We start from the raw sequence: 24,607 nt of genomic DNA, 5'->3' as shown, positions 1-24,607 counted from the left end.
TTTAGTTACATTCCACTACTGTAGGACCTCAGCTTTCCCTTGCCGATAATGAAGCACACACATGTTTATTACAGGTTCCAACTCTGGAATTAAAACTTCCAGCAGCATTATAAGGATATCCAGGTGTAAGTATAAACATCCTGGCACCGTTTAAAACAAATAAAGCATTCCTCTGCTCTGTTTAGCATCAATCATACAGCAGGCTTTGCCAAATGCAATTTAAGACTTCATTGCTACACAATTGCAATGAAGGCAATCACGGGTTTGAATAATTGAGGAATAAAAAATAAAAAAAAGGGGGGACATAGAGCTTTTTTAAATTTATTATTGAGAATGAGAGCACAACCTTCAATTAATATCCCAGCTCAGTGTTTATCAGCATGAATAAATAAAAGTAAAAAATAAATAGGCTATTAAATACAGTATAAAACAACAGGCAAAAAGGAAAGAGTTTGCTTTTTGATGGAGGAACTCTCAAAATGTTTGGAAAGTCAGCAAAGGTAGGAGACATTGCTTTGGAAAGTGATTGGAACTTAAGAAAATAACCAGTTTGGTATTATAGTAATAGTGAAATCATACAAAAATGTAATTGCAACCAGTAAACCAGAGTAATAAAAAAATAAAAAAATCCCTTTTCCAAAGATGGATCGATCAGCTACAACAGAATCATGGATATAAATACAGTAGAAATTCAAGTAAAGGAAGGTGTACATCAGTAACACAATCATTTGCAGTCTTCAATTAAGAGCACTGGGGGAACAGTCCACTATACACTTCCCACTACACTGGAGAGCTGCTTCATTATAACAGACCGAAGCAAACTCCCGCTAATGTTCCACAAAAATGTCCTTGAATGTCTGGAACGAGCTCTTAATTGTAAAAGCATATCCTGTCAACATGTTACTCAAACCAACAGAAATATGAATGGATATTTATAAAAATTCTACAAAAACTAAATTAGACATTGAAATTGCAAACCAAACTATTATTTAGTACGAAATCATCTCAACCACAACAATCACTCATCATTAAATCTTTTTTTCCCTAGGGCATTTACATTTTTGGCAAACTTCACCCCCCGAAACTTATTATATATCTTTTTTTTGTTCAGGATTTTGTATGTAATCGCCCTTTTCCTGCAATTCTTAAACAAACTAAGAGATCATGAGATTCACGATCTAAGTGCTACATTATAAATTGTAATCCCAGTGTTTTTGGTAATCTTTACACAAACAGTACCTAATATATATCCTCTTTCTTTTTTCATATAACATCACCTATAGATCATATCTTAATTTCTGCACAGAGCAAGCAGGAGGCCAGTAACAACACCAGGTCCATCTGTGTTTATACACCTACGCAAGACCGTCTCTTTACCTTTGGGCCAGCTCAAGCTCATTTCAGCCGTGTGGACGCTCCATCCTCATTTGTCTGACAGGAAATGGACCAAAGTGCCAATTAAAAGGGAGACGCCGTGACATCAGCACCAACCACAACCTGAGCCAGGGCTGGGCTCCACTGCTCCCACTCTATCACAATGACTGTGCTTCTGTTGTTTGTTTGATACTGGATGCAACACACTCAGGCTGCAATTTTGTAAAGTTGAAGCCGCTCCCAGAACTGGCTTGTTTGTTGATTTTTATGAAGCAGGAATGTGAGATGAAGGAAGGAAAAAAAATGCATGAGCAATGAATTGTAACTGTACAGAAGACATGGATAATAAAAATAGAGATCTAAAATATACAGTCTACTTGATACATCTATTTTTGTATATTTGCTCAATTCCCGTGTGGATAAGATGAAGAAATCAAAAATGTACAGCAAGTCAGTCTGATTTCAGTCGACCCCAATGGATGGCACAGTTCTCTTGGTCCTGCCGATCCAAGGCCGTGCCTGCAGTTTTGCTCCAGCTCAGGTTAGAGTTCAAAGTCTGCCTGCTTCAGTGCCCGGACTTAATTCCCTTCGTTGTCAGGATCACACTGCAAAGACACTCAGGGTGCTGGTCTGGTCCTTTAAACCCAAGATGCTGTAGGCAATTCTTTTCAAATGGCCAGGCAGCCTCACCCCAATGTTCTTAATATCCCTGTAAAAGAAAGAGACGTGACAAAATATAAGAGGAGCTACACACGGATTTAAACTTTGGACTTGTTCCAACACTTTTCACGCACATCCTCCTTTGTGGCTCTCAAGCCTTGTAGTAATCACTGACTCATCCAACATGCTAAAATGCCAGCCTCGACTCCATTCATGTCTAGCTCGATGGCTGAACCAGCACAGCAAGGTGGGGTGTGTTCCAACTCAGCAATCTGCCAAAGTTTTTGGTTTATCTTCGGCATTAAAAAGAAAATAACTGGGGGTTTTGCTCTCCAGGAGCACATGATGCAAACCTGCAAAAGCTCTGAAACACAGCAGCCCAAAGTCAAAGCCTTAATTACAGCCTTAATTACTTAACGAGGATTCTCCCTGTTGACCATGAATCACTTGTCTGGCAAGCAGAGGGTGGGTCGTAAATAACTGCTGGTTTTCCAAGAGTGCTACCAGATGCCCTGAGATGGAAACATGGGGCCATGAAATCACACCATTCTATATGACAAATACTTCAAAGGGGTTTGTCGTCTGCTTTACAGTCTTCCCATCTTCCCAAATAATGAGCAAGACCAACTGATAAATGTATTCCATGGCACCGGGGTGGGGTGGGGGGGGGGGGGGTCATATTGGCTGGTCATGTGGTTAGGGAAAGCTCTGGCCCTCATTATTGCCCCAAAACAACCTTCTATTATGTGCAAGCCTTTTTTCCCAAAAGGTTGAGTCCATTTCATTAAATTGCCCCCTTAACGCTCCCACAGACACACACATCTGAGAAGATCCAATTGCCTTAAACTACCCTGTGAGAAGTTCAGGGGGTGCATTCTGAGCGCACCTCTTCAATCTTTCTAGAAGTACAAATATACCGACTATGGGGCTTCAAATGTCATCCATCTATTTCAGTTCCTTAATCCCCTCTAGCTGCTCCTGCTCCGTGGGCTATTCTCTCCTCTTCCTCCCCTCCTTTAATGACGAAGAAGCCACAAAGAAAAGGCCTTTGCCCTAAACAGGCAAAACTGGTGGTTTTGGGGCTCGAGCAAAAGTGCTGCCTACAGCTTGTGTGTGTGTGTGTGTGTGTGTGTGTGTGTGTGTGTGTGTGTGTGTGTGTGTGTGTGTGTGTGTGTGTGTGTGTGTGTGTGTGTGTGAGGGGGATTGGAGAAAGGAAAGAAGAATAAGGACTGTAGCGACCACAGGCCACCACCACCAGCCTACCACAAATGAGCCCACTCCTTCTCCCTCCCTCCATTCCTTTTTCCATATAAAACATTTCTCAAGTTGTAACTGAGGATGGCTACAATATTGTTAGCAAAATATTCTGTTGGTTGTTGAAAAACACATTTTTAGAAAAACAAACGCATAAACTGCTGGTGGGGGGGTTGTGCAACATGACTGTTAAGTTTTATGAGATAATTTGACAACAAAATGTTCCCCTGCTTTGCCAAAAAAACATACTTAACAAGTAAATAAAATAAATAGATCGAAACGTGTTATGTGGCGTTTACCAAATCTGAAGTCATGTCCCACTTACTCATTCTTCATCTGCAGGACATGGTCCATGGTGACGACCCCAGCGCAGGCGAAGTTCTCACTGTACTGACTCATCTTGATGGACTCCAGCCACTCCGACACCGACCTGAAGGGGGAACCGTCCGAGCCGCTGGTGCTTGGAAGGCGGATAGATATGCTGCATGCAAAGAAAAGGAGATCCAAATATTAATAATCAACAGGCTTTCTCACAACAAAGGAAGCTGACTGAACAGGAAACCTGTTGGTGATACAAACCAGTTGGAGCAGTTAGGGCGAGAGAGCCGATAAAGATATGAGCTTGACATCCTTTTTTCCTTTCTCATCGTTTCTGGCTTTGATGTTCCCTCACAAAAGGGGAAATATTCATTTATGCACACAATCGCATACAGCAGAGCTTTAGTAATCCCCTGCCAGGAGTGTACACATGTTTATTTCATTAGCCTGGCAGGCAAGGTGTCAGCATGTCTTTTTAATGGTTTAAGTAGAACATCTTAAAGCTATTGCCTTTCTTCCCCAAACTACCCTAAATACCCAGCCCATTTCTGACTTGAAGTAAATGGGGAGCTGCTGTGTTTAAGTTTTTTTTAAACAGGTCCAGGACAAGTCCATAAGACACTGGAGACAAGTGTAAGTCCAGTTTCCCAGTCAGTCAGGGGCAGACAAGACTGGGGTGTGGACAAGATCATACCAGATTATCATCATAATGTCGCTGGTTTGATTCCAGCCTGCATGCCATACCTCTTCTCTATATATCCCTTTGTTTCTTGTCTTTATCTCTACTATTAACAAAAAAAAAAAAAAACGGTCAGTGTAAGTTCAAAGACAAGTCTCAATCTAAGTAAATTGGTTGCACGATGCTGACCTTTAAAATGAAATTTCAGCATTTGAGGTTTTTCCTGTCTGAGTTGTTGTAAATGTTTTTACACTATCTCAGACCACGTCCGTTTGCAGGGTCCTAATCATTAAAAATTAACAATTATAAATACTGTTGTTTTTTCTTTTTAGGCTAACAGAGCTCTTTCTAAAGTTAAGAAAGGTTCCGCTTCTTGGAAGAGACCGCACGACTTTGGGTGCTTATTATCAGGGTTTTATGCCACATAAATAGATACCAGAACTAACCCGAATGGAAAGAAAGAGTACACACAGAAGTGAGACTAGGAATTGAATTTATATAACAAGCATTGCAAAAGTTTTGGTTTCAGGGTTGTTTCCAAGAACTGGTTGATGATAGTGGCAGCTACTGAAGAGTCAGGACTGGAAAAATATGCATTTCAAGCCCTTAGTCGCTATGTAAATAAATCTTACCGTGGGTCGAAGTCTGCGATGGTCTTCAGGGAGTCTGGGCTCCGCAGCAGCTTGTCCAGCAGGTTGACGATGTCTCCAAAGCGCGGCCTCTTGGAGCGATCCTGGAGCCAGCACTGCAGCATCAGCTGATAAACAGTTGACGGACAGTCCATCGGCGCAGGCAGCCTAAAAGCCTCGTTGATAGCCTTCATCACCTGCAGGAAGTTTTTCAGGTGACTAATTAGATTTTTCTCACTGGTAGGTTTTTTCAAATCTGTGTTGACATTTCTAAAAAAAAAAATCTTTTGACATAAAGAAATAAAAACTGCAAAACCTCAGAGAAAAGTGCTGTAAACACTAAAACTTACCTCATGGTTACTCATGTCCCAGTAAGGCCTTTCGCCAAAGGCCATGACCTCCCACATGACGATGCCAAAACTCCACACATCGCTGGCTGAGGTGAACTTTCTGTATGCTATTGCCTCAGGAGCCGTCCAGCGAATGGGGATCTTACCTCCCTGTTCAGGAAAAAAAGCTTCAAGTTAGAGACAGAGGAACAAAAAAAATTTATAAAAAAAAAAAAAAAAAAAAAAAAAAAAAAAAGGACTCAAGAATCTCAAAACCAACGTTGCTGCCCTTAGACACCATGCTGCACCTTGCAATGATGTGACTGAGGTTGGAATGATGAGACTTTTTTTGCTTTAAGCTAACAGGAAGTCCCATAATCTACTTACACTTGTGGTGTACGTCCCCTCAGGCTCGTCCTCCAGCACCCGGGACAGGCCGAAGTCTGACACTTTACACTCCAGGGTGTTGTTGACAAGGATGTTGCGGGCAGCTAGGTCACGGTGGACGTAGCTCATGTCAGAGAGGTACTTCATGCCTGCGGCGATGCCGCGCAGCATGCCTACCAGCTGGAAGGAAGGAAACTCGCCATCGTGGTCCTGATGGGTGAAAACCAACACAGATTCAATTTTGTGTACCAAAACAAAAAGAAACCAATGATGATGATTTTGTAAATGAAAAAACAGATAGCATGGACCAGAAATGGATCTAGATATAGATCCACTTTTCCAATTAACAAATACTGTGTTTCGTAAGTGGTGTACTTACCTTAAGATACCTATCCAGAGCGCCATTCTCCATGTATTCAGTCACGATCATGGCATGTTTGACTGTGCACACACACACACACACACACACACACACACACACACACACACACACACACACACACAAAAGAACAAATCATGTCCCTGAACTGGCCCAAAAACATACAAAAATGTGAGATTTAAAAAAATATATATATATATAACAAAACTCACAGAAATCCTTACATTTGGTGACCACCCCCTCTAAGCGAATAATGTTCTGGTGGGAAAACTGGCCCATGATGGAGGCCTCGCTTAGAAAGTCCTGCCTCTGCTTCTCCGTGTAGCCTGGCTTCAGCGTCTTGATAGCAACTGCCACCTCTTTCCTCGCCGGCACTTTCAGAATGCCACGGTACACCTCACCGAACTCCCCTGCAGGAAAACAATATAAATGGGACAATTGATTTAGAAAAGGGCTATTAGGTGAATGTGCGTTTAATACCTCTTCACATGTTTCTAGCTGCGGGGGTTTGCTGTGTAACAGAGTGAAAATAAGGAAATATCTGCAGCTGTTTTGCCTAAGGCTCTCTCACAGAGGTGTGTTCTGGCTGGGTGTTGAGAGAAAGCGTATGTTGTATAATAGGTGGATGGCCTGTGGTGTGGAAGCATGGGAATCAGCTGTCACATGAAGAGAAAGGGGGGAGGGGGTGGGGACACGGTCATGGGAACTGGGGAGGGGGTGTATGTTGATTCTAAGGGTAAAGGTGGTCGCACTTGAATAAACGTACCACGGATAAAAGATCTGGGCAGGGCCCGGGAAAGGTGCTCTGATCTCCTTCCAAAATACTGCTTCTGCAACAATTTTTGTGCAATTGTTCATGCCAAAACAAAGAGATGCCACAGCCAAGAGTTGCCTCACAACAAAATGTCTCAACTTGTTGTGTGAGATAGATGTTAATCTCGCTAAAGTAACCACTGTCAGTCAGCCTGCTAAGCTGTGGAAAATGCACAATATAAACAGCAAATTTGGGGATTGGGAAAATCTTTCAACATCTCCAAGTTAAGCCCCACAGCAGATTGTCTCAGCAGGCTTGTCACTCACCAGCTCCAATGACTTTCTGTTTGGTTATGTGGCTTGGGTGGATTTCAGTGGCAAACTTCAGGACGGCTACGTTGGGGTCCTCGTATGTGTGTGGATCCACGTAGGTCTTCAGAGGCTTCAATTGCTCTGTGAGAGAGAAAAAAAAAGAAAAAAAAGAAATTGTTTTATATTAAGAAATTAAATTAATTAATTTAATAAAGTGAGATAAAAGACATGTGGAGATTTTTTGTCTACCTGAGCTGGAGAAGTAGGTGTCCTCTGGCCCTTGCCTGGAGTTAGAGTTTCTTCTCCTGAATGAAAAGATAAAACCCATCTGCCAATGAATATCCCACTTTCCATGAACAAATGGACATGTGTCTTTATATCATTTGCCTCATTTGCCTAATATCAATAGCACATAGCAACCTCAGTAATCATTTTTCAAGACATTCTAATGGTTTCAAAAGGATCCCGACACTGGTGCAATGCGTCCATTCATACAAAGGCTGCCCTTTGATAAAGGCTGAAGATAGACTGTGTTTGCCAAGCCGATTTAAAGACTAAAAGACAGACAAGCAGGCGGGAGGGAGGTGGACAGACGGACCACAGTCTGCTAAAGTACAGGCCCAGGTCACCTTTACAAAGTGCCTGTGGTCTGGTACAAAAAGAACTAAGCACCTCTTATCGCCAACAATGTACCACCCCGGACCAATTTCCTTTCAAAGGCCCAAACACTCACTAGAATATAACCATTTAGCAATGACAAGGCACATTCGACGTAAATTCTTCCCCAGTGAGTGCTGGGACACGGATCCAGATAAAGAGAAAGAGAAAGTTGGCTAAAGAAAGACAGAAAGAGAGGTGAGAGGAGAGTGAATGCAAAGGCCATTTGGAGGCCCCACAAAAGGAAAGGCAGAAGAATGAGAGAGGAAGCCAGTGAAGGAGGCTGCATTCTGACTGAGTAACAGGACAGAAAGAAAGGGAGAGCAGGAGAGGGGGGCGGTTACTGACCGTCTGCATAGGAACAGGATCACGACCACTATGAACAACATGGCCGCTCCTCCGACTGCTGCGCCAAAAATGACTGCCGGGTTGTTTTGAGTAAGGCGTCCTGAAAAAGGCAAGTAAAGAAAACACAGACACAGATCAGAGCGATCCCATTATTGAACAAAGCTTGCCAAACTTTTTCCATGGGGGGTTCTCCTCCGTACCTTCAGACGAGGTCTCAAACTGTTCCTCTATGCTGGAGCCTCCAGGGCTGCCATCGCTGCCGAGGGCCTGCACCCTGAACAGGTAGGCCGTACCCGGGGCCAGATCGCTGATCTGCACAAAATTCTTCTCCAGTAGGAGCACGACGTAAGTAGTCACATCCAGGTTATCATCCTGAGGAAGGGAGATCAGGGGGAAATTCAGTAAAAGAACCAGTGTTAATGTTGAAAATGGAGGCCACAGATTTAATTTTAGCATTTATGTTAGAGTAATAAATTTAGACATTAATGGTGACAAGTGCTCTTTCCTATACCATGAAATGTATGTTTAACTCATGATGATCAGATCAGGAGTTCTGGTTAGAAGCGGCTTTACATTTGTACAGTGATAAATGAAGAATATACTCTTTAATTGTGACGCATAGCAGGAGAATACACAGGAGTGACGCACCTTCTTGCGGTAAGTAAGTTCATAGCGGATGGACCGGACCCGTGGTCGGGAGGATACGTCCCAGGAAAGGGACAAGCTGGTGGAGGTCCTCTCCACCAGTCGCATCGCGGTAATCTTGGGGGGGTCTGAGGACACAGGGTAGAGAATACTTAATCTTTAGGGATGTGAAAACCTCATAAAATAAGGCTGAGTAAAAAAAAAAAAAAAAAAAAAAAAAAAAAGTTGACCACACCGAGGTATGTGCACCACTGAGCACAAGTTTGGTCTGACTGCTGCGGGAATATCATTTGAGGAGAATCATTTTCAAACAGATCTTCCCCTGACTCAGACGGCTTGATCTGCAGTTTGGGATCCATGGTAAATTAGAGTCCTGGACCTAAGTTAGCTAGTTCAGTTAATTTAATCTTACTCCTGCAGAACTATTCGACTTGCAGAGCTGTCACTGCCTCACAGATGGCACCTGTCATTACTGCAGCACATATAGCATCACTCCACTGCCTCATTTCAGCAGCACTCACCTGTGTAGTGTAGTGATGTAGTTAGAGCGCTGGTGGACGGGGGTCTAGAAGACCGTGGCGTTGCCTGACTGGCAAACCGCGACACGCCGCTATGTGCCTCCACAATGAACGTGTAGTTGAGGTGAGCATCCAACTCGCTCACTGAAACCTTGGTGTCGGTCAGGCCCGTGCTGGCCGGCTCGTAGCGGATTTTCTCTCCGCAGGGCTGACACACAATGCCCTCGCAGCGTTGGCATTCAATGTTGTAGGTGATGTCGATTCGACCTCCGGTGTCTTCAGGCGGGCCCCAGGTGAGGAGGAGTTTTCCTGCAGAGAGCTGGGTGGTGGTGGCCACGAGGTCTCGTGGGGCAGAAGGGAGGCCTGATGAACACAGATTGGGAAAGGATATGGAATGGTAAATAGACGCAGGGAAGAAGAAAAACGGGAAGCAAAACGTGGGGTATTCCTTTCTGAGATTACAGTAACATTAGAAGGTAAAAAAGATAATGTCCTAAAATTCAGGATTCTGATTCTTTTATTCAAACCAAATTTTAATATGTGTAGAGAAAGTGTAACAAGAAAAGAATCTTTCATCTGTGCACATTCTGTAGTGTTAAGACAAAAGTCCCAAACAACATTACTTTGAAACTAATAGCTAATATTTTTAAATGTTCTTGTTTCAAGGTTCTCATTTGAGATCAAGGGGACTCGTTACCTGAGCAGGGTCCAGTAGATGGGTCAGTTGGGGCCCGGTAGAAGCCATCCGTGCAGGGACAAAACAAAGCCCCAGAGCCGAGCCTCTGGGTGTTGGCAGGACACAGCTCACACTTGTCACCGGATGCTACAGCTTTGAAGAAGCCAGGCTGACATTCTGCAAAACACAGAAACACATTTGCATGAGCAAGTGAACAAGGACAATGGTGACTTCAGGCCAAATCCCATAAGACACATATACATAGCCAGTTTCTCCAGATCATTCGAGTCTCTTTGAAAGATCAATTGTGCAGTGAACTTTTCAAGTTGCGTGGGTGAAACACAACAAGGTTGAGTGGACACGTCATTATGTCAAGGCTAAAGGTTAGATTTGGACTGAGATATGAGAGTGTTATGGGTGATAAAACAAGAGGCAAGGCTCTGCCAAGTGTTGACTCTACTCATTAAAACACTGTCCATTCCAACTAAAATGCTACTCACATGAACCCAACCCTGAAACAAAAACTCCCTGCCTAGCCGGCATTCCTACTCTTTACTTTTCAAACTACCAAACCCCCTCTGATGCTGCTTTCTTACTGTCTCTCTTACAACAAACACAACCAGTCATCCCACATTCCACGACAGTAAGTCAGTCTTCAACGCTGTGAATTAAAGGCTACAAAAATCAGCAAGGTGGAAAGAAATAGAAGTGAAGCAGCACAAAGCACAGCATCCGTTTGCACTTAACAGTCCATTCTATTTTTTTCTTTCAGAGACCCACATGCAGACTTTTGAAACTGTATCGCCTAGATAAGATGACACCTAATTTCACACGTCTAACTTGGAATAAAGAAATCCAGGTAGAGGATCCAACTGTGCGTAGCGGTGGTGAAATATGAACTTAATACGGTGTGAAATTCTGGAGAGAGTGCGCCATAAAGGAGAGTGAAAATGAGATGGGCCCCCCTTTAACTCTGCAAGAGCATTCCAATGGCTGCTGCTCATGTCCTTGCACCATCACACATTCATCCACACACACATAAATGTATGCACTGCGCACACACACACACACACACACACACACACACACACACACACACACACACACACACACACACACACACACACACACACACTCCCCTATGTATGCACAAAATACACATACATGTATGCAAAGCACACCCATGGACACATGGGTAAATCTGACATCAGAAGAGGGATTATGTCCGCTGCCTGTCACCTGTTCATGTCCCTCTGCCAAGTCAATTCAGTCACACACACACACACACACACACACACACACACACACACGCACACACACGCACACACGCACACACACGCACACACACGCACACACACGCACACACACACAGTTTAAATAGCTCATGACAGATGTCATGAGATGTTGACAATGCAAATGAGAGCCAAGATGAAGGCCAAAGGACAACCGAAGAAGAAAGACGCAAGAGAGAAAAGAAAGAAAGGAGGGAAATGAAGAAGAGTATGGCATGAGAGAGATCAGACAAGCTAGAAAGAGGACATGAAATGAAGCATGTGTGAGAGATTAAAGTTCATGCCAGTGACGAGGCAAACACAGTTTCGATGTCAGATTCCAACAGAGGCAAATTGAAAAGCAGAACCAAGGACAAAGACAATATCAGATTCACTAAGAGATACTGTCTCGGTCTATGGCTGCCTTTCACAAGTTCATTTGGAAGCCACAAGTGAACACACACAAGACGAAAAGCACACGGCTTCCACTCCATTTAAGTCATATCAAGGAGATTTGCTCAATTGACCATGAGTTTCTCTTCGACTCCAATTCAGCCTTTTCTATCACTGCGGTTTACCGAGTTTTGGCAGAAATGCGGTGAAGAGGTGTGTTTTAACCTAACCGAAGAGCATGACTATGGTGGAAAAAAACATAGTCATATGAGAAGAATTTGTAAATTTGTCCAATAGGCATGCATGTTACTCAATCCTTCCCTGAAGACAGCATTATCTTGGCCAGCTGTTTCACTAACAGCCACTGCTACTCATTAACGCGAACAAGGCAAAGGTTGGGCGAGGCCGGAGAGAGGTGCTATGAAGGAACAGAAGGTTCAAGAAAGAAAGAGAGGAATACTGTATCCTGCTGAGGACTGAAGAAAAGAGGGGAGAAAGAAAAGAGACAGGCCAGGGTGAACTCTTCCATTGAGAAGGGGGAACAGCTGCTGCCTCAAACCCCAATTCATTACCCTACCTCTCCTCCTCATAATCCCCAAATTCCTTCCTCCCCTCCTTTCTCTCCTCCCAGTCCTCACTAAAAAGGCTCCCAGCTAACCCATTAACATTGCTATTCGCCACTGACCAGCAGGCAAGGAGAATGCCATGCCACTCAAGTGCTGAAAGAAAAAAGCATACACACACACACACACACAAGCATTGCAGATGGGAATAGCCCAAATGCCACATGGCAACTGAATAGAGGAGGACTAGCCTCTTTTTGGCGCTACAGTGCATGCTGCAATGCATCGTGGTCTGCGGAGATGATGGCTTTACACTGTGAGCCGCCTCTATAATCAAGATGCATTCCAGTGCACACCACCCAACAGTAGGGCTGTAGCAGAGCAGCTTCACTGCAGCTTCAGTTTCAGCCCAGTTCTCCATTATCAATGTGAATGAGTTTGTGTGTCTTGAATATATGAGTAACAAAGACAGTAAATTAAACTAGATGACGCTCTGCTGAGGTAGGATTCCTCGACTAAAGAGCAAAGTCCAGTGAGAGGAAACTTCTTAGTTCCACAGAGAAGGTGGAGGGGGGTGGCTTTGAATTGTTGCTGGACACAACAGGAAGCAGGAAGTGTGAGGCTGATGCAGCCTTCCTTCCTAAAGCAGCCAATCAAAGCATGGAAACACAGGGGAGCGTGACCAAACGAAGAACCTGCGCCGAGACTACTAGAGTCCTGAGAATAATAACCAAAAAGGAAACCAAAATGTGTTGACCCGACATGAACGTGGGCACTAAAACCAAGGCGGGGGTTTGGGGGCTCCTGGGATGAATGCTTTCTCTCCCATAAACAAAAGTCTCTCAGCCTTTTCTGACTTAAAACATCTGAGAAACTTAGACCGGCAATTTTTTTTTACCTCCCTATTGCTACAGAGCAAGGAACTGTTTGTCATTTGAGAGGCCCCGTGCGCCTTGAGTGGCTCTGTGTTTGTTTATTGAGAGTGAGTGCAGGGGCCTGTTACATTCTGGGACCCAGAGTGGCTCTGGAGTGGAAGTCCCCAAGGGCCCCCCTCCCATTTTTTTGGCAGAAGTTAAGATGGATGAGATGGCGACAGTGATGAATGCATGGTCAGATAGATGGATGAATGGGGAACATGGTGGCTTGACAGCAGAAATCGCCCTCAGGACTAGAGGAGTAAGTGGTAGGGGGGCCCTCACAATCGAGTCCGGCGCTGGGTTTTTTAAAAGGCAGAAAGGTCATGTCTGCCTCAGGGTAGTTGTGAGTTAAACTGTGCATGGCTTACAGGGAGTCAGTGGCCAAGTAAAACAAACACATGTTCACAGTGAGGAGGAGGGAGAAAAGAGTTTCAGCAGCAGCAGCCGGTGGCTTGCCTCATGAGGAGGGAGGTTAAATTCAGAAGTACGTCCAGTGTACAAAAAAAATCTTGGAAAAATAAATCCATAAGAAATATATACAATGTCTAGATCTTTATCAGGGCAGCTCCCCAAACATATCTGGAGCCGATGAAGTCCTTGCATTGTCTGTTCCCTCATCTACTTAACTTCTCCTCCCCAACCCCCCCATTTTCATTCCTGAGTTGGTCAGACCCGTAATTGCAATATGTCATGTCATTTTGTTTGTATGTAGGATGACAACATGTCATTAGCATTTTGAGGGAGTTGGGTTGTGGTGGAACAATGGGGGTCTCTGATGGGGGAGGTGATCGTGTAACATGAGCCAGGGGTCACTGAGGGGGGAGCAGGGGGTAGTAAAGGTGTAGGGGCTGATGGAAGTGTGTGCGTGTGGGAGGGAGGGGGGGACATTAGTCAAAAGGATTAGCCGACCAATGGAGCAGCTGTAAGGGCATTACATCTGTTTTACAATTGCACTCAGGCTTTCATCTGGGGTTGTTAACAAACACAATAAATTCCCTGATCCGCTTTCTCCTCTCACTCCTTCAGTCCACAACAGGAGGAGGGATACAGGGAGTAACAAGTGGAGTCGTGGAGGCCCAAAACATACTCAACATCTAAAGTAAAGTAGATACTTTGAAGAAACCAATCCTGGCTGACATGAAAGTCACCGACAGCTTCCAGAGGCCTTAGTTGGACTGCAGTCATGGTCATTTGGCCACATTTCTTCATGTTGCTGGCCAAATCCAGACAGCCAGGTGTCAAACAGGAACACCATTTAACTACACCATGCCGAGCCAACAGGTCACACTGCATACCGACAACCGTCTGCTTCCTGGTTAGGGGAAGTGGCCAAAATGGGACCAAATGCACCAATAAACAAAATGACTTATCAGTAAGGGAAACAAAATGGAAAGTGGCTGAGTGAGGCCGCTCAGTGTGGAGCGACAATGAAAAGCCCTGAGCCAACGGGTCGGGGAGTCACCGAGGGATTAGGTGACCTCCGGTTTCCGCTGCTAGCTCGTCCTGTTAGCAGTGAAGGGTGGGTGTGTCTGGTGTGTGTTGCTGGGGGAGAATGACATGGTGGAAGGAAAGTGCTGACCTCACACACGAGCAGTACAATACAATGTGCTTCACATTGCTCTGGACTCCACCATTACAACACACACACACACATACACAGACACACACATACACAGACCAACCCGGTCTTACACACACAGCCCCCAGGCTCAGGAATGTCACCAAGAGGAAATATGTCCCAACGTCCCGTAGCAACCAACGCATACTCTAAAAAGCTGACAATCGCCAAGGCTCAGTTATTCGACTAATGGCAGACATTAAACTAAATGAGACTGAATTAAAATAGGCTGAAATTGATATGTAAAGTTACCAACCTAGGTTAAAGCTGCATGAAGCAATAGGTTTTATTTTTGCAGTAGATCAAATAATGTATAATGTGAAAGGTGTCGCTTGAAGAGATGAAGCCACAAATTATCAGCAGCTGCCCTCTGCTCTATGGAACTTTTTAGCCTCTTAGCATGCATTATTTTAGTTGTCCAGTTTGCAAACTTTAATCAACATTATTAGCAACTAGCTGAACATATTTTAACATCTAGCAAGCTAGAGACCCAGATATTTTTGGTAGAGACCAAACCAGAGCTGAAAGAAGAGTGACTGTTGGACTTAAGTGCACCAGGTGACCAGAAACAAAACTCAAAATGAAGGCATATGTTGCCTTGCGTCTGCTGGATGTATAAGGAGCTAAAATTACTGTTTGCTAACAAGTTTGCCGTATCAACATCATAAGGTGATAATATCTGAGAAGTTGTGTTGTCAAGTAGCCAAAAACAGATGCAGTAATGCAGCTTTAAACTAATTTTGTGCCAAGACCAAAAATGTTTGGCTTAACCGTGTCTGCAACCATATTTTTATGCTCCATTCTTACTACAGTATATGCTAGCAAGTAAACCCTCTGTTGTTCACGTTAACATGTCGGTCTTCACTATAAACAATGCAGTCAGTGCCTAGTGCATCCAAAGGTAACCTATCTGATCAAAAAGTTGATACGGAGTGTGTTCTACACAGTCTGACAGCTCAAAGGCTCAACCAACACACTGATCACACTTAAACCACAACAGTACGATTAGCTCTAATCCACATTAAAGAGACCTGGGGGCCAGCAAATCTACCCTTTGCTACATTTCCTGTCATCTTGTTTGCAGTAATTGCCAGTATTCTGTTCACTCCAAACGTGGCCCAACAAGACAGTGCAAGACACCACTTGAAAGTGCCATCAGAGTCCCCCCATTATCTAACCAACTCCCTCAAGTTCAGCCCGCTAGGCAGACGCTACGTTGGCATGAGATCTAAGGAATCCCCAAATTCAAAGTAATCACGGTGGCTTTCAAGAGCCGTGGAAGAAAAAGACGTTATATCCAGCCCGTGCATATAAATTAGCAGCTTTGTCCGATGTGTGTAACTTACAACTTTTTTATTTTTTTATTTCTGAGACTGGCTGCACGGATAAAGAACCAAGAGAATTCGGTAGAGCAGAAAATTTAAATCTGGGCATTATCCAGCCTTCAGAGATAACAATATTACTAATTAATTAATATTATTATGTGAAATCCACCATAAGCCAGCTGAATCAAATCCCTGAGAACTTAAGGTGTGGTGCTGTGTTCACATATCTTTGTATACTCTTCATCAGATAAGCTGAACTTGCACAAGACTTTGGTCTTACAAGGTTTGGGGTGGTGATGAACCGGTTGACTCCAGGTACGAGCAGATTTAAAGACTATTGGCCATGAACCACTGGATCTTTAGCTTTCTGTAGGATGTATTTCCAAGTCAACAGTCAATGTTCCAATTCCTAAACTCTATCATAAAGTTCATCAGCAAAAACAAAAGCTGAAGTTTACATTTCACTTTCACTAAATGTGTGTGCCTTAACCAATATGTGATATGGGCCAGTTGTTTTTTTCTCTCTCCTTCTCCACTAAAAACTACCCGATTGGCAGCATTGTTTAAATTGCAGCCTCTATTTATCTTTTAGAGTCAGCCGGGTAGAAATGTATTTACCAGTGAGAAAGAAGAAAACTGTACACGGTCTAAATAGTCCCATCAGGGCCGTGTGAAACGGGATGTTTAAACTATATTGGTGTCATATTCATGACCCGCACACCAGCCAAAAACAACAGTCTTTGCAACAACAGTCACTCTGTGATTTTAAGGACAACAAGAACACAACATACGAGGGAAACACTTTTTGTCAGTTTGTTATACTTGGGGCAGTATACATGTACGATCTGAGTAAATTGCATTAAGAACTGTAAAATTGACAGAAATCGTTTGTTGAGATAAGAATCCATCAAATAAATATAAGACGAGAGGTGGAAAAATTGAGGCTAAAATAGAAAGGCTCTTCAGGGACAGGCAGGATGTGGGGAGAGAGGTAGAGGACGGCAAAAGAGATTGCACAAAGGCAAAGAAGCATGCAGAACCAGTAGTTACTTCACTTAAAAAGCACAAACACACCCAAGTCAATTACTACCCATACAAATCACTCACCACAGCTCGCTGTCACACAACTGCAACTTAGTCACTAACTGTTTGTTACGTCAGCTGAGGATGAGTTTGGAGACACGGGCGGAGGGGAAAGGAGGGGGGAGAGAGAAAATGGTTTACTGGAACCTCTTTGGCGAGAGGAATAATAAAACTTTACTGGAACTCAGTGGACAGTTGTTCCACCGAGTCGCCATTTTTCACCAAGACACCAAAACTGCCCTCAGCTGTCCAAATATGTCACATTGTGCCTCCCTTTTTATATGCGGCTTTGTGGAAACCATAATGTGGGATTAAGTCTTATTTGTTGAGGCTTTAGAGCAGCTGATGAGGTGTGGACCTGGACGGTTACACACAATCCCGAGGACCAGCCAGGGCAGACCGTGGTCCTTTGTGGGGTGACACACGGTATGCACTTCCATTGTGCCAGGGAGGATTATGGGTAAGGAAGGGGGTGGCAACAGAGGAGAACTGTTAATGTCAACGTTGAGTCACAAGTGGAAACCTGAAGCGCCACTGGCAATTTAAAAGCTAACCACTTAATTGCTAAAAAGTTAAGATTTTTTCCCCCAGAATTAAAATAAAAAATGTTCATTTTCTCACTAAGGAGATTGACGACCAACATCCTGATCTAAAGCAGGTGCCAAATGACTTAAATTATCCACACACTGAAAGCTGCTTCCACCATGTTACATGTTATGGTTATTCACTAAATGTATTTTATTAACAATTTTCAGTCATAGAAAATGACTAATTACCATTATTCAAATACTTTGTTTAATTATAGTTTTGAGGTACTTGGACCTATATTGTATGCTGCTTCGTGGTTCTACTGTATTAAACTGCAGTAAATATTGTACCAATAGTTACTGTACAGATTAAGGTTTTCAAAAATACATTTATTTATATAAAGCATTGGTATAGATTAAATTACCAGTATACACAATGATCTCATAAACCAGCTACAAAATTAAAATGCTGCTTCATTAGTACTAATCCAATAATAGATATAAAAGTATAATGCTCCGACAGGAGCCATTCTGCATAAGTATTTTTACTTCATAGAATATTTTTCATTTTTAAACTAAGTATTAATTATTATCAATAATATTAATAATTATTGATAATACGTATATACTTTTACTAAAGTAAAATGAGTATTAATGAGTATACATGTTTGAATACTTCTTTCACCAGAGAAAGATTTTCTTTTGCATTTTATTAGAATAAAAAAATAAGAATATGAAGTTCTAGTGCTGCATACAGTAAGCTGATACAGCAGTAGGAGAGGGTAGGATAGAACAAAAGAAAATACACAAAAAGAGTATAAACAAGAAAGTAATTAATTTGAAAGATAACAAGCCCATCTTCAACCAGGCCTTCATCGTACTTGTGTGGATTTTGGCAATAAAAATGGCTCTTTGTAGTTTTGCTTATTTAAAGGAAATGTACTTGCACTTACTACTTGTTGTCTGGAGTTTGCACCTTCAAGGTTAAAAGCACTTAGTTGGAAGTCACTTTGGATAATAGTGTCAGCTAAATGACATTCATAAAAAACAAAAGTCTGTTTTGTGCTCACTGCTTCTGCTTACAGAGATGATTTACAACCAGTTCATAAAAGCTTTTGCATTTGCAGCTCCAAACACTGTGGTAGGTTTCTGCAGCACAGGAAGTGATGCGTTTTATCTCGAGAGTTTGTTTGTCCGAAAGACGGACTCTGTAGTTAGCATGAGCAATGACGGCCAACAGCAGAAGATCGCCACACACCACCTACAGTAACTTCAATCGGATTTTAAGGAAAAGAAAAAAAAAAGATCCTAGTAAATACTGTTTGACGGACGAGTGATCTCTGAGCCAAAAACATCACCGCGGTAAGCGCTGATGAGGAGACGAAGACAAAAACCAGATAAAGTCACAGATTGCTACTTTAACAGGTCCCACGGGGCCGAGGAGTCATAAAACTGAGTGAACACATCACTGAACATGGAAACTTTCAACCCAAGTCAGAAAAAAAGACCACAATTGAAGTTTTGTGGTTTCTCCACGAAACGGCACGCAGTACAGAAAAAAAAATCTGTCTGTATGAGATTCCACTTAAATCCCTTCGAACCATTCGTCTTGGCCATGCACTCCAACCCTGTGATTCATTTCCACCTTTTATCTACAACTGCCCTTGTGCGTATCTGGCCTCTCATTTGACTTCATCTTGGTAGTTTTGGGGGGTTTCCTTTGTTTAGTCATCTTTATGTGAGGGCATGACCCGGAGCTGCTCTTCCCCTCCCCTGGGAATTCTACAGGTCTGGAGTAATGTTGGGAGGTTCCTCCTCAGCAAACTGCAAACGGATCAGGAATGTACCAACCAAGGGAGAGGAGGTGGAGGTGGAGGTGGAGGTGGGCTTCTACGGCCTCACGGTGGAAACACAGCGCTTCATTGTTCTCTTACCTTTGCATTCCATTCCTCATCTCTCTCAGTTTTAAAAATCACACCCCTCCGCTAAACACAACCTCTCTGTCGCTTTTGTATGACTTTTCTTTCACTCCTTCCTGCCTCTCCTCCTCCCCCTCCTCCCTAATCATCTTACCTGGCACTTTCCCACAGCTAAAAATGATGTACTGACAGAAAACGTCATCACTTTTATCGGTCTGTTGCCAATGGCAGGGAAACTAAGTGGGAAAGCAAATCTATTATAAACAGGCTGCATGTGGATTTACCACTGCAGTCCAAGGTTTGTATTTCCAGAGTGTGATTAAAGGGTATTCATACCTGTGTGTGTGTGTGTGTGTGTGTGTGTGTGTGTGTGTGTGTGTGTGTGTGTGTGTGTGTGTGTGTGTGTGTGTGTGTGTGTGTGTGTGTGTGTGTATATAAACAAGAGCTGCAGGAAAAGTGGAGAAGTACTTGATGGGAGTCTTTAGGTGTTCTGTCATGGAACAGATCTCAACAGGCCCTTGCATACCAGCCTGTGTTGTATGTTCACATACACTGCTGGAGACACACAATACACCCCAAAGCTCATGAAAACTGAGAGGGAAGAAGGGGGAGATGGATGCGGAGAGGAGGGCCTCGGTTTTCTGTGATGCTTGAGATGAACAAAGTCAGTGAGGCTCAGAAGCTTCCTCCTGCCCCCCAAAAAAGCCTTGAAGATGCTAATCCATCACAGTACAGTAGCCTTCCGGCCTCTTTGATCACTTTCTGTCACTCTGACAGCCCTCCCCACAACAATAAAAGCCTTCTTTGCAGGACTTAAAAACACAACAACGCCATAGCAACAAAACCAAAGGACGGACTACGCAGAACACCCACATTAAGATAAGAGAACAGATGATGATAATAAAAAGAGCAGGAAATCACCTGCTGCAGCAGGCTGTAAGATATGAACTATGCGAAAAATTGTGAAAGGTAAAGGTGTTTGAGCATGACTCCAACATTCATTAAACTGCTTTTTAAATATGTGGTTTCAAAGACAAAAAAATTAAAAGACACTATAAAAGAAGATTGGCACACAATGTTTTGTGCTATAAAATTGAGTTTATGAGAAATTCCTTTCAGAACTAAAACGTTGTTCATTCAGGTTTAAAAACCTGTAGGTGCAACCTGAATGTGACCTTGATTGAAAGCTTTTATCATTGTCCAATTTGAGTCTTGATGACACAAGGGGTGTATCGTTTTATGGCACAAGCAAATGATCGAGGCTTGTAAAAACATTTCCATACTGCACATCTTCAATTCATAGAAACTCAAAAGCACATTTCCTAATTTTATAGGTATCAGCTTAAGGTCAGGAATGATGCCGGGACATGTACCAGTAGGCCTGAGCATTCCTTCCATTGCAAAAGAAGCCATCTTAGCCAAGGGGAGAATTCCACTGAACAATGATAATAATACCTATGAGACATATCCACACTCTGCCGTACGGGCTTGTTTTACAGCCTATGGTTATTAAAATAAAGCTAAATGACTAATGCCAAATGGTCATTTTAAAACACACTCTCAAAGGAACTGCATCTGGGGTTTACACCAGGAAGTGCCTAAGGGCAGAAAGACCTTTCCAAATACGAAAGATTCAACAGCACGCCCTTACCTTGACATGCATCTTTGACTTCTTCATAGCCTGGTTTGCACTGGCACTGTCCAACTGGTACCACCCACTCCCCATCCACAGTGCAGTAGATGCGGGGCAACTCCTCGCTGACGGCGTTATCCACGCACGCCCCGCTCACTTCCCTCAGCGCCTGGTTCTCACCTCCGGCCACAGTCTCGGGGAACGACGCAAGGCTTTTCACTGTGGCTGGGCAAGTTTTGTAGTAGACCCTGGTGGAGATAAGCGCGACGCAGGCTCCGATGTCTTGAAAAGCCAAATAGAAGCCTTTTCGAGACAGGTTCTCCACCACTCGTGTCTCAGTGTTGATGCGCATTTCACCTTTGCTGGTGATCTCATCAGGCGCTATGGTGGCCACTTTCTTAAACTGGCCCTTGCGGAAGGTAGTGCCCACGTCGGCGTCCGACTCAGATGTGAAGAGGTTGAAGGTTTCCTTGCAGGTCAGCGAGCTGGCATCAAAAGAGTTGCAATCGCGTACAATGAACTGGAGTTCAACAAAAACCCGCGAAGCCGCTGGACGCCGCTGGATGAAGGTGGTGCGCAGCCAGTTGTCTTGCTCACGTTCCCCAACATTGCAGACGGAGTAGGTATATAACTGAGAGCCGTTCAGGGTCCTCTGGATGACCTCCCACTGAAACAAAACCACACAAACCAACAAGGTTAGAGGTACGAACACTGACCCCTGGGAGCCCCTAAGCATACTGGGCTGATTGATTGCTATATAAGGGAAGCAAAAAAAAAGGGCACCAATGCACTTCACATTCAACCACTGTAATCTGAACCTGGGAACAAAAGAAGTGTGTGTGTGTGTGTGTGTGTGTGTGTGTGTGTGTGTGTGTGTGTGTGTGTGTGTGTGTGTGTGTGTGTGTGTGTGTGTAGGGGAACCCATGGCTCTACATGTTGCTAATTACCCCCCCTGAATATTTCAACTATCCTTTACAGTCATAACACATTTCTGCAACATGGATAACTCCCACTTTATGAGCCTTTACAGAATAACAATATCGAAAAACCTCAAGGACTTTGTGTGAGAAAGCATGTCTGGCATTGCAAAGATACCAAATGATTTCCAATTTTGCTCTTTCACATGCTGTCGCTACTGTTGGCATCTTCCCCTCGCATACTAAATGCTGCCACAAATATTTTTGAAAAAAGTGACAGCGTGTTTTAACGTAACCTCGGCTCTTGAGCAACAACTGGCCCCCACAGGGCAGAGCCTGTGGTTTGCTCCCCGCATGTAGCCACTGTGCTATTAATTAAAGGAATGTGCTTTGTTAACTGAGTGTGTGGCTCCATGTATAAACTTGATGTTCAACAGCAGAACCAACCTCTATTAAAAATCTGCTGAACATTTTTTTATGAGGAGCCTTTAAAACTTGAAAAAATAAAAGAATAGAAGAAAAGAATAAAAGTACAACACCTGATGCTTATTACTGCAAAAAGTGAATCTTGAATGTCAAAGTGATTATTTTAAGAAGTACAACCTTTCTTAGAAGTTGGGTGAGCCACTGTGAAAAGCACATCTGCACATGCCTTTGAGTCATCAGCACATTAAATTAGGCTATTTACAGTGAATCTGCATGGGCCTGACTGGTCAATTACTTTAAAACCGCAATATGGGAGAAGGCACACATGCCTCCCGTATACTGGCAAAGAGATAACCGCAGCATTTGGGTGCAATAATCTAGCGATTATCTAGACGCATCTCTAAACGTAGACATTCTACCCTGGTTTAAGGAAAAAAGGTAGCTCTGACTGATTGGCTCCATCTATAACCCCTCCCCCCTCTAAAAAGAGGTACCACATGCTGCAAACTTTAAAAGTTAATTGCTCTCTAACATACAATTCTGGAGCTGAAGCCTTGAAACCGCAAAAAAGCCACAAGTATTCCCAGTTCAGAGCTAACAGCTATTCTGTCTGCCTAAACTTTGGTGTAGCCCAGACATGCTCTGCAGGGCAGCAGCTCCTGATAGGATCCTACAACTCCTTCTCATATCCATACTCAAGCAACCATTAGGCTCTAACTGCCAGATTTTATAGCAACCTGACTTGTATATACACATGGCCCACCGAAAGGCTAACCACACAAGTCAAATTGTCAAATATTTTGCATTTGAGGCTCTCAGTTTGGCCGGGGGCCCTCCCTGTGCATTTTCTCCATGCAGATGTATTCTAATTCCAAGTGGAAACGTGGGAGCTGGAGAAGTAGAAGCGATACTTACCCCAGGTTTTTCACCCTGATCTAAGGGCCATGTCAACCAGCCCAGTTCAGCTCCTATTGCCCTCATGTCCAAAAGCACCTCTGTGGAGACAGGAGAACACTGTCAGTACATGAGAATAAACCTTTAACTCATTTTGACTGAAATTATCTTCTATTTCTTAAAAAGACCCGGATAATTTGCACACGGAACATTTACAAATGGCAGTTGTTGTTTTTTTTATGTTCTGCATAATAACCCCAAAGCTGACAGGATGTAATTACCTCATCTAATTTAACAAAACCAACACCTTCTTTAGTTAATAAATGTTGTTTTTACTTGGCAATAACTAGAAATACTATTTCTTTGAGTTTCTGAATGTCACACAAATGGGTGTAAAATGAACACTGCATACACCAATATTAAAAAGGCTAATACATAAGAAAAAAATATTACAGCGTGATCTAAACTTTCCAGAAACGAATTGCACTTTCTCTCCAGAATTCACCTGCAGGTGTTACAAAGTTTAGAGCAGCGCAGATGCATGCTACACTCTCAACTAGTGATTACATTATATTATATACAGTAAATACGAAACTTCGACGAGAAACATTTTATATAATTAAAGGGTTCTAAAATACGACTTTGAGAGACTATAAGACTGTGACAAGTTTAAGAAAGTGTTTCCTGGTTTTAAAGTTCCTTAAGGAGGTTCCCCGCATGGCACGCGTGCCTCACTTCAATAAACTTAAAAATAATTAATAAAAAAGATTTAGTCTGGTCAACTTTTGGGAAATCGTTTTAAAAAGACACTCACCTTCTTTAGTCTGTAAAGTAATTAAAATGCCGTTAATGAGTACATATGAAAATAATAAAGGTCTGACTCCAGTAAAGAAATCCATTTGGCAAACTTTTCTTCCTCTCGCTCTCCGCTCCTGGGCTTGGCTGGGACTGAGAGGTGAGCGCTACTCTGCAGCTCATTCACAAACGGGCCAGCACAGACTCCGCCTGCTGGAATGTGTGTGTGTGTGTGTGTGTGTGTGTGTGTGTGTGTGTGTGTGTGTGTGTGTGTGTGTGTGTGTGTGTGTGTGTGTGTGTGTGTGTGTGTGTGTGTGTGTGTGTGTGGGATGTGTTTTCAGGGTGCGGGGGTGGGGCATGAGAAACTTTTGCAACCTTCAGGCACTGTCGGAAATTTCGGATTTTGTC

General features: G+C 43.2%; 1 protein-coding gene across 2 annotated transcripts; it reads right to left on the bottom strand.

Annotated features, from left to right (window-relative positions):
• Positions 1 to 309: 309 nt before the first annotated feature.
• Positions 310 to 24,358, bottom strand: epha2b (eph receptor A2 b). 2 transcript variants are annotated; one of them, XM_028582925.1, is made up of 17 exons: positions 24,219 to 24,358; positions 23,426 to 23,505; positions 21,186 to 21,834; positions 9,940 to 10,095; positions 9,246 to 9,605; positions 8,728 to 8,852; positions 8,280 to 8,451; positions 8,080 to 8,179; positions 7,324 to 7,379; positions 7,090 to 7,215; positions 6,222 to 6,419; positions 6,010 to 6,071; positions 5,631 to 5,840; positions 5,265 to 5,414; positions 4,918 to 5,111; positions 3,614 to 3,769; positions 310 to 2,083 (listed from the first exon to the last, which is right to left on the bottom strand). In XM_028582925.1, exons 1-17 carry the CDS (start codon positions 24,301 to 24,303, stop codon positions 1,975 to 1,977), a joined length of 2,988 nt encoding a protein of 995 aa, XP_028438726.1. In that variant the 5' UTR covers positions 24,304 to 24,358; the 3' UTR covers positions 310 to 1,974. The 2 variants fall into 2 exon arrangements, with proteins under 2 accessions (XP_028438726.1, XP_028438727.1); XM_028582926.1 differs by having other exon boundaries at positions 6,234 to 6,419.
• Between the last annotated feature and the right edge of the window lie 249 nt (positions 24,359 to 24,607).

This window comes from Perca flavescens, chromosome 7 (genome assembly GCF_004354835.1).
Source record: "Perca flavescens isolate YP-PL-M2 chromosome 7, PFLA_1.0, whole genome shotgun sequence".
NCBI lineage: Eukaryota > Metazoa > Chordata > Actinopteri > Perciformes > Percidae > Perca > Perca flavescens.
This window is presented reverse-complemented; position numbering and strand designations above follow the sequence as displayed.

What these genes read in the sequence shown, in the direction of transcription:
- epha2b (XM_028582925.1), bottom strand. Translation starts at nt 24,303, where the DNA reads ATGGATTTCTTTACTGGAGTCAGACCTTTATTATTTTCATATGTACTC. An exon ending in ATCTACTGGACCCTGCTCAG is followed by an intron (nt 9,606 to 9,939) that starts GTAACGAGTCCC and finishes TGTGTTCATCAG; the next exon opens with GCCTCCCTTCTGCCCCACGA. An exon ending in GTTTGAGACCTCGTCTGAAG is followed by an intron (nt 8,180 to 8,279) that starts GTACGGAGGAGA and finishes TGCCTTTTTCAG; the next exon opens with GACGCCTTACTCAAAACAAC.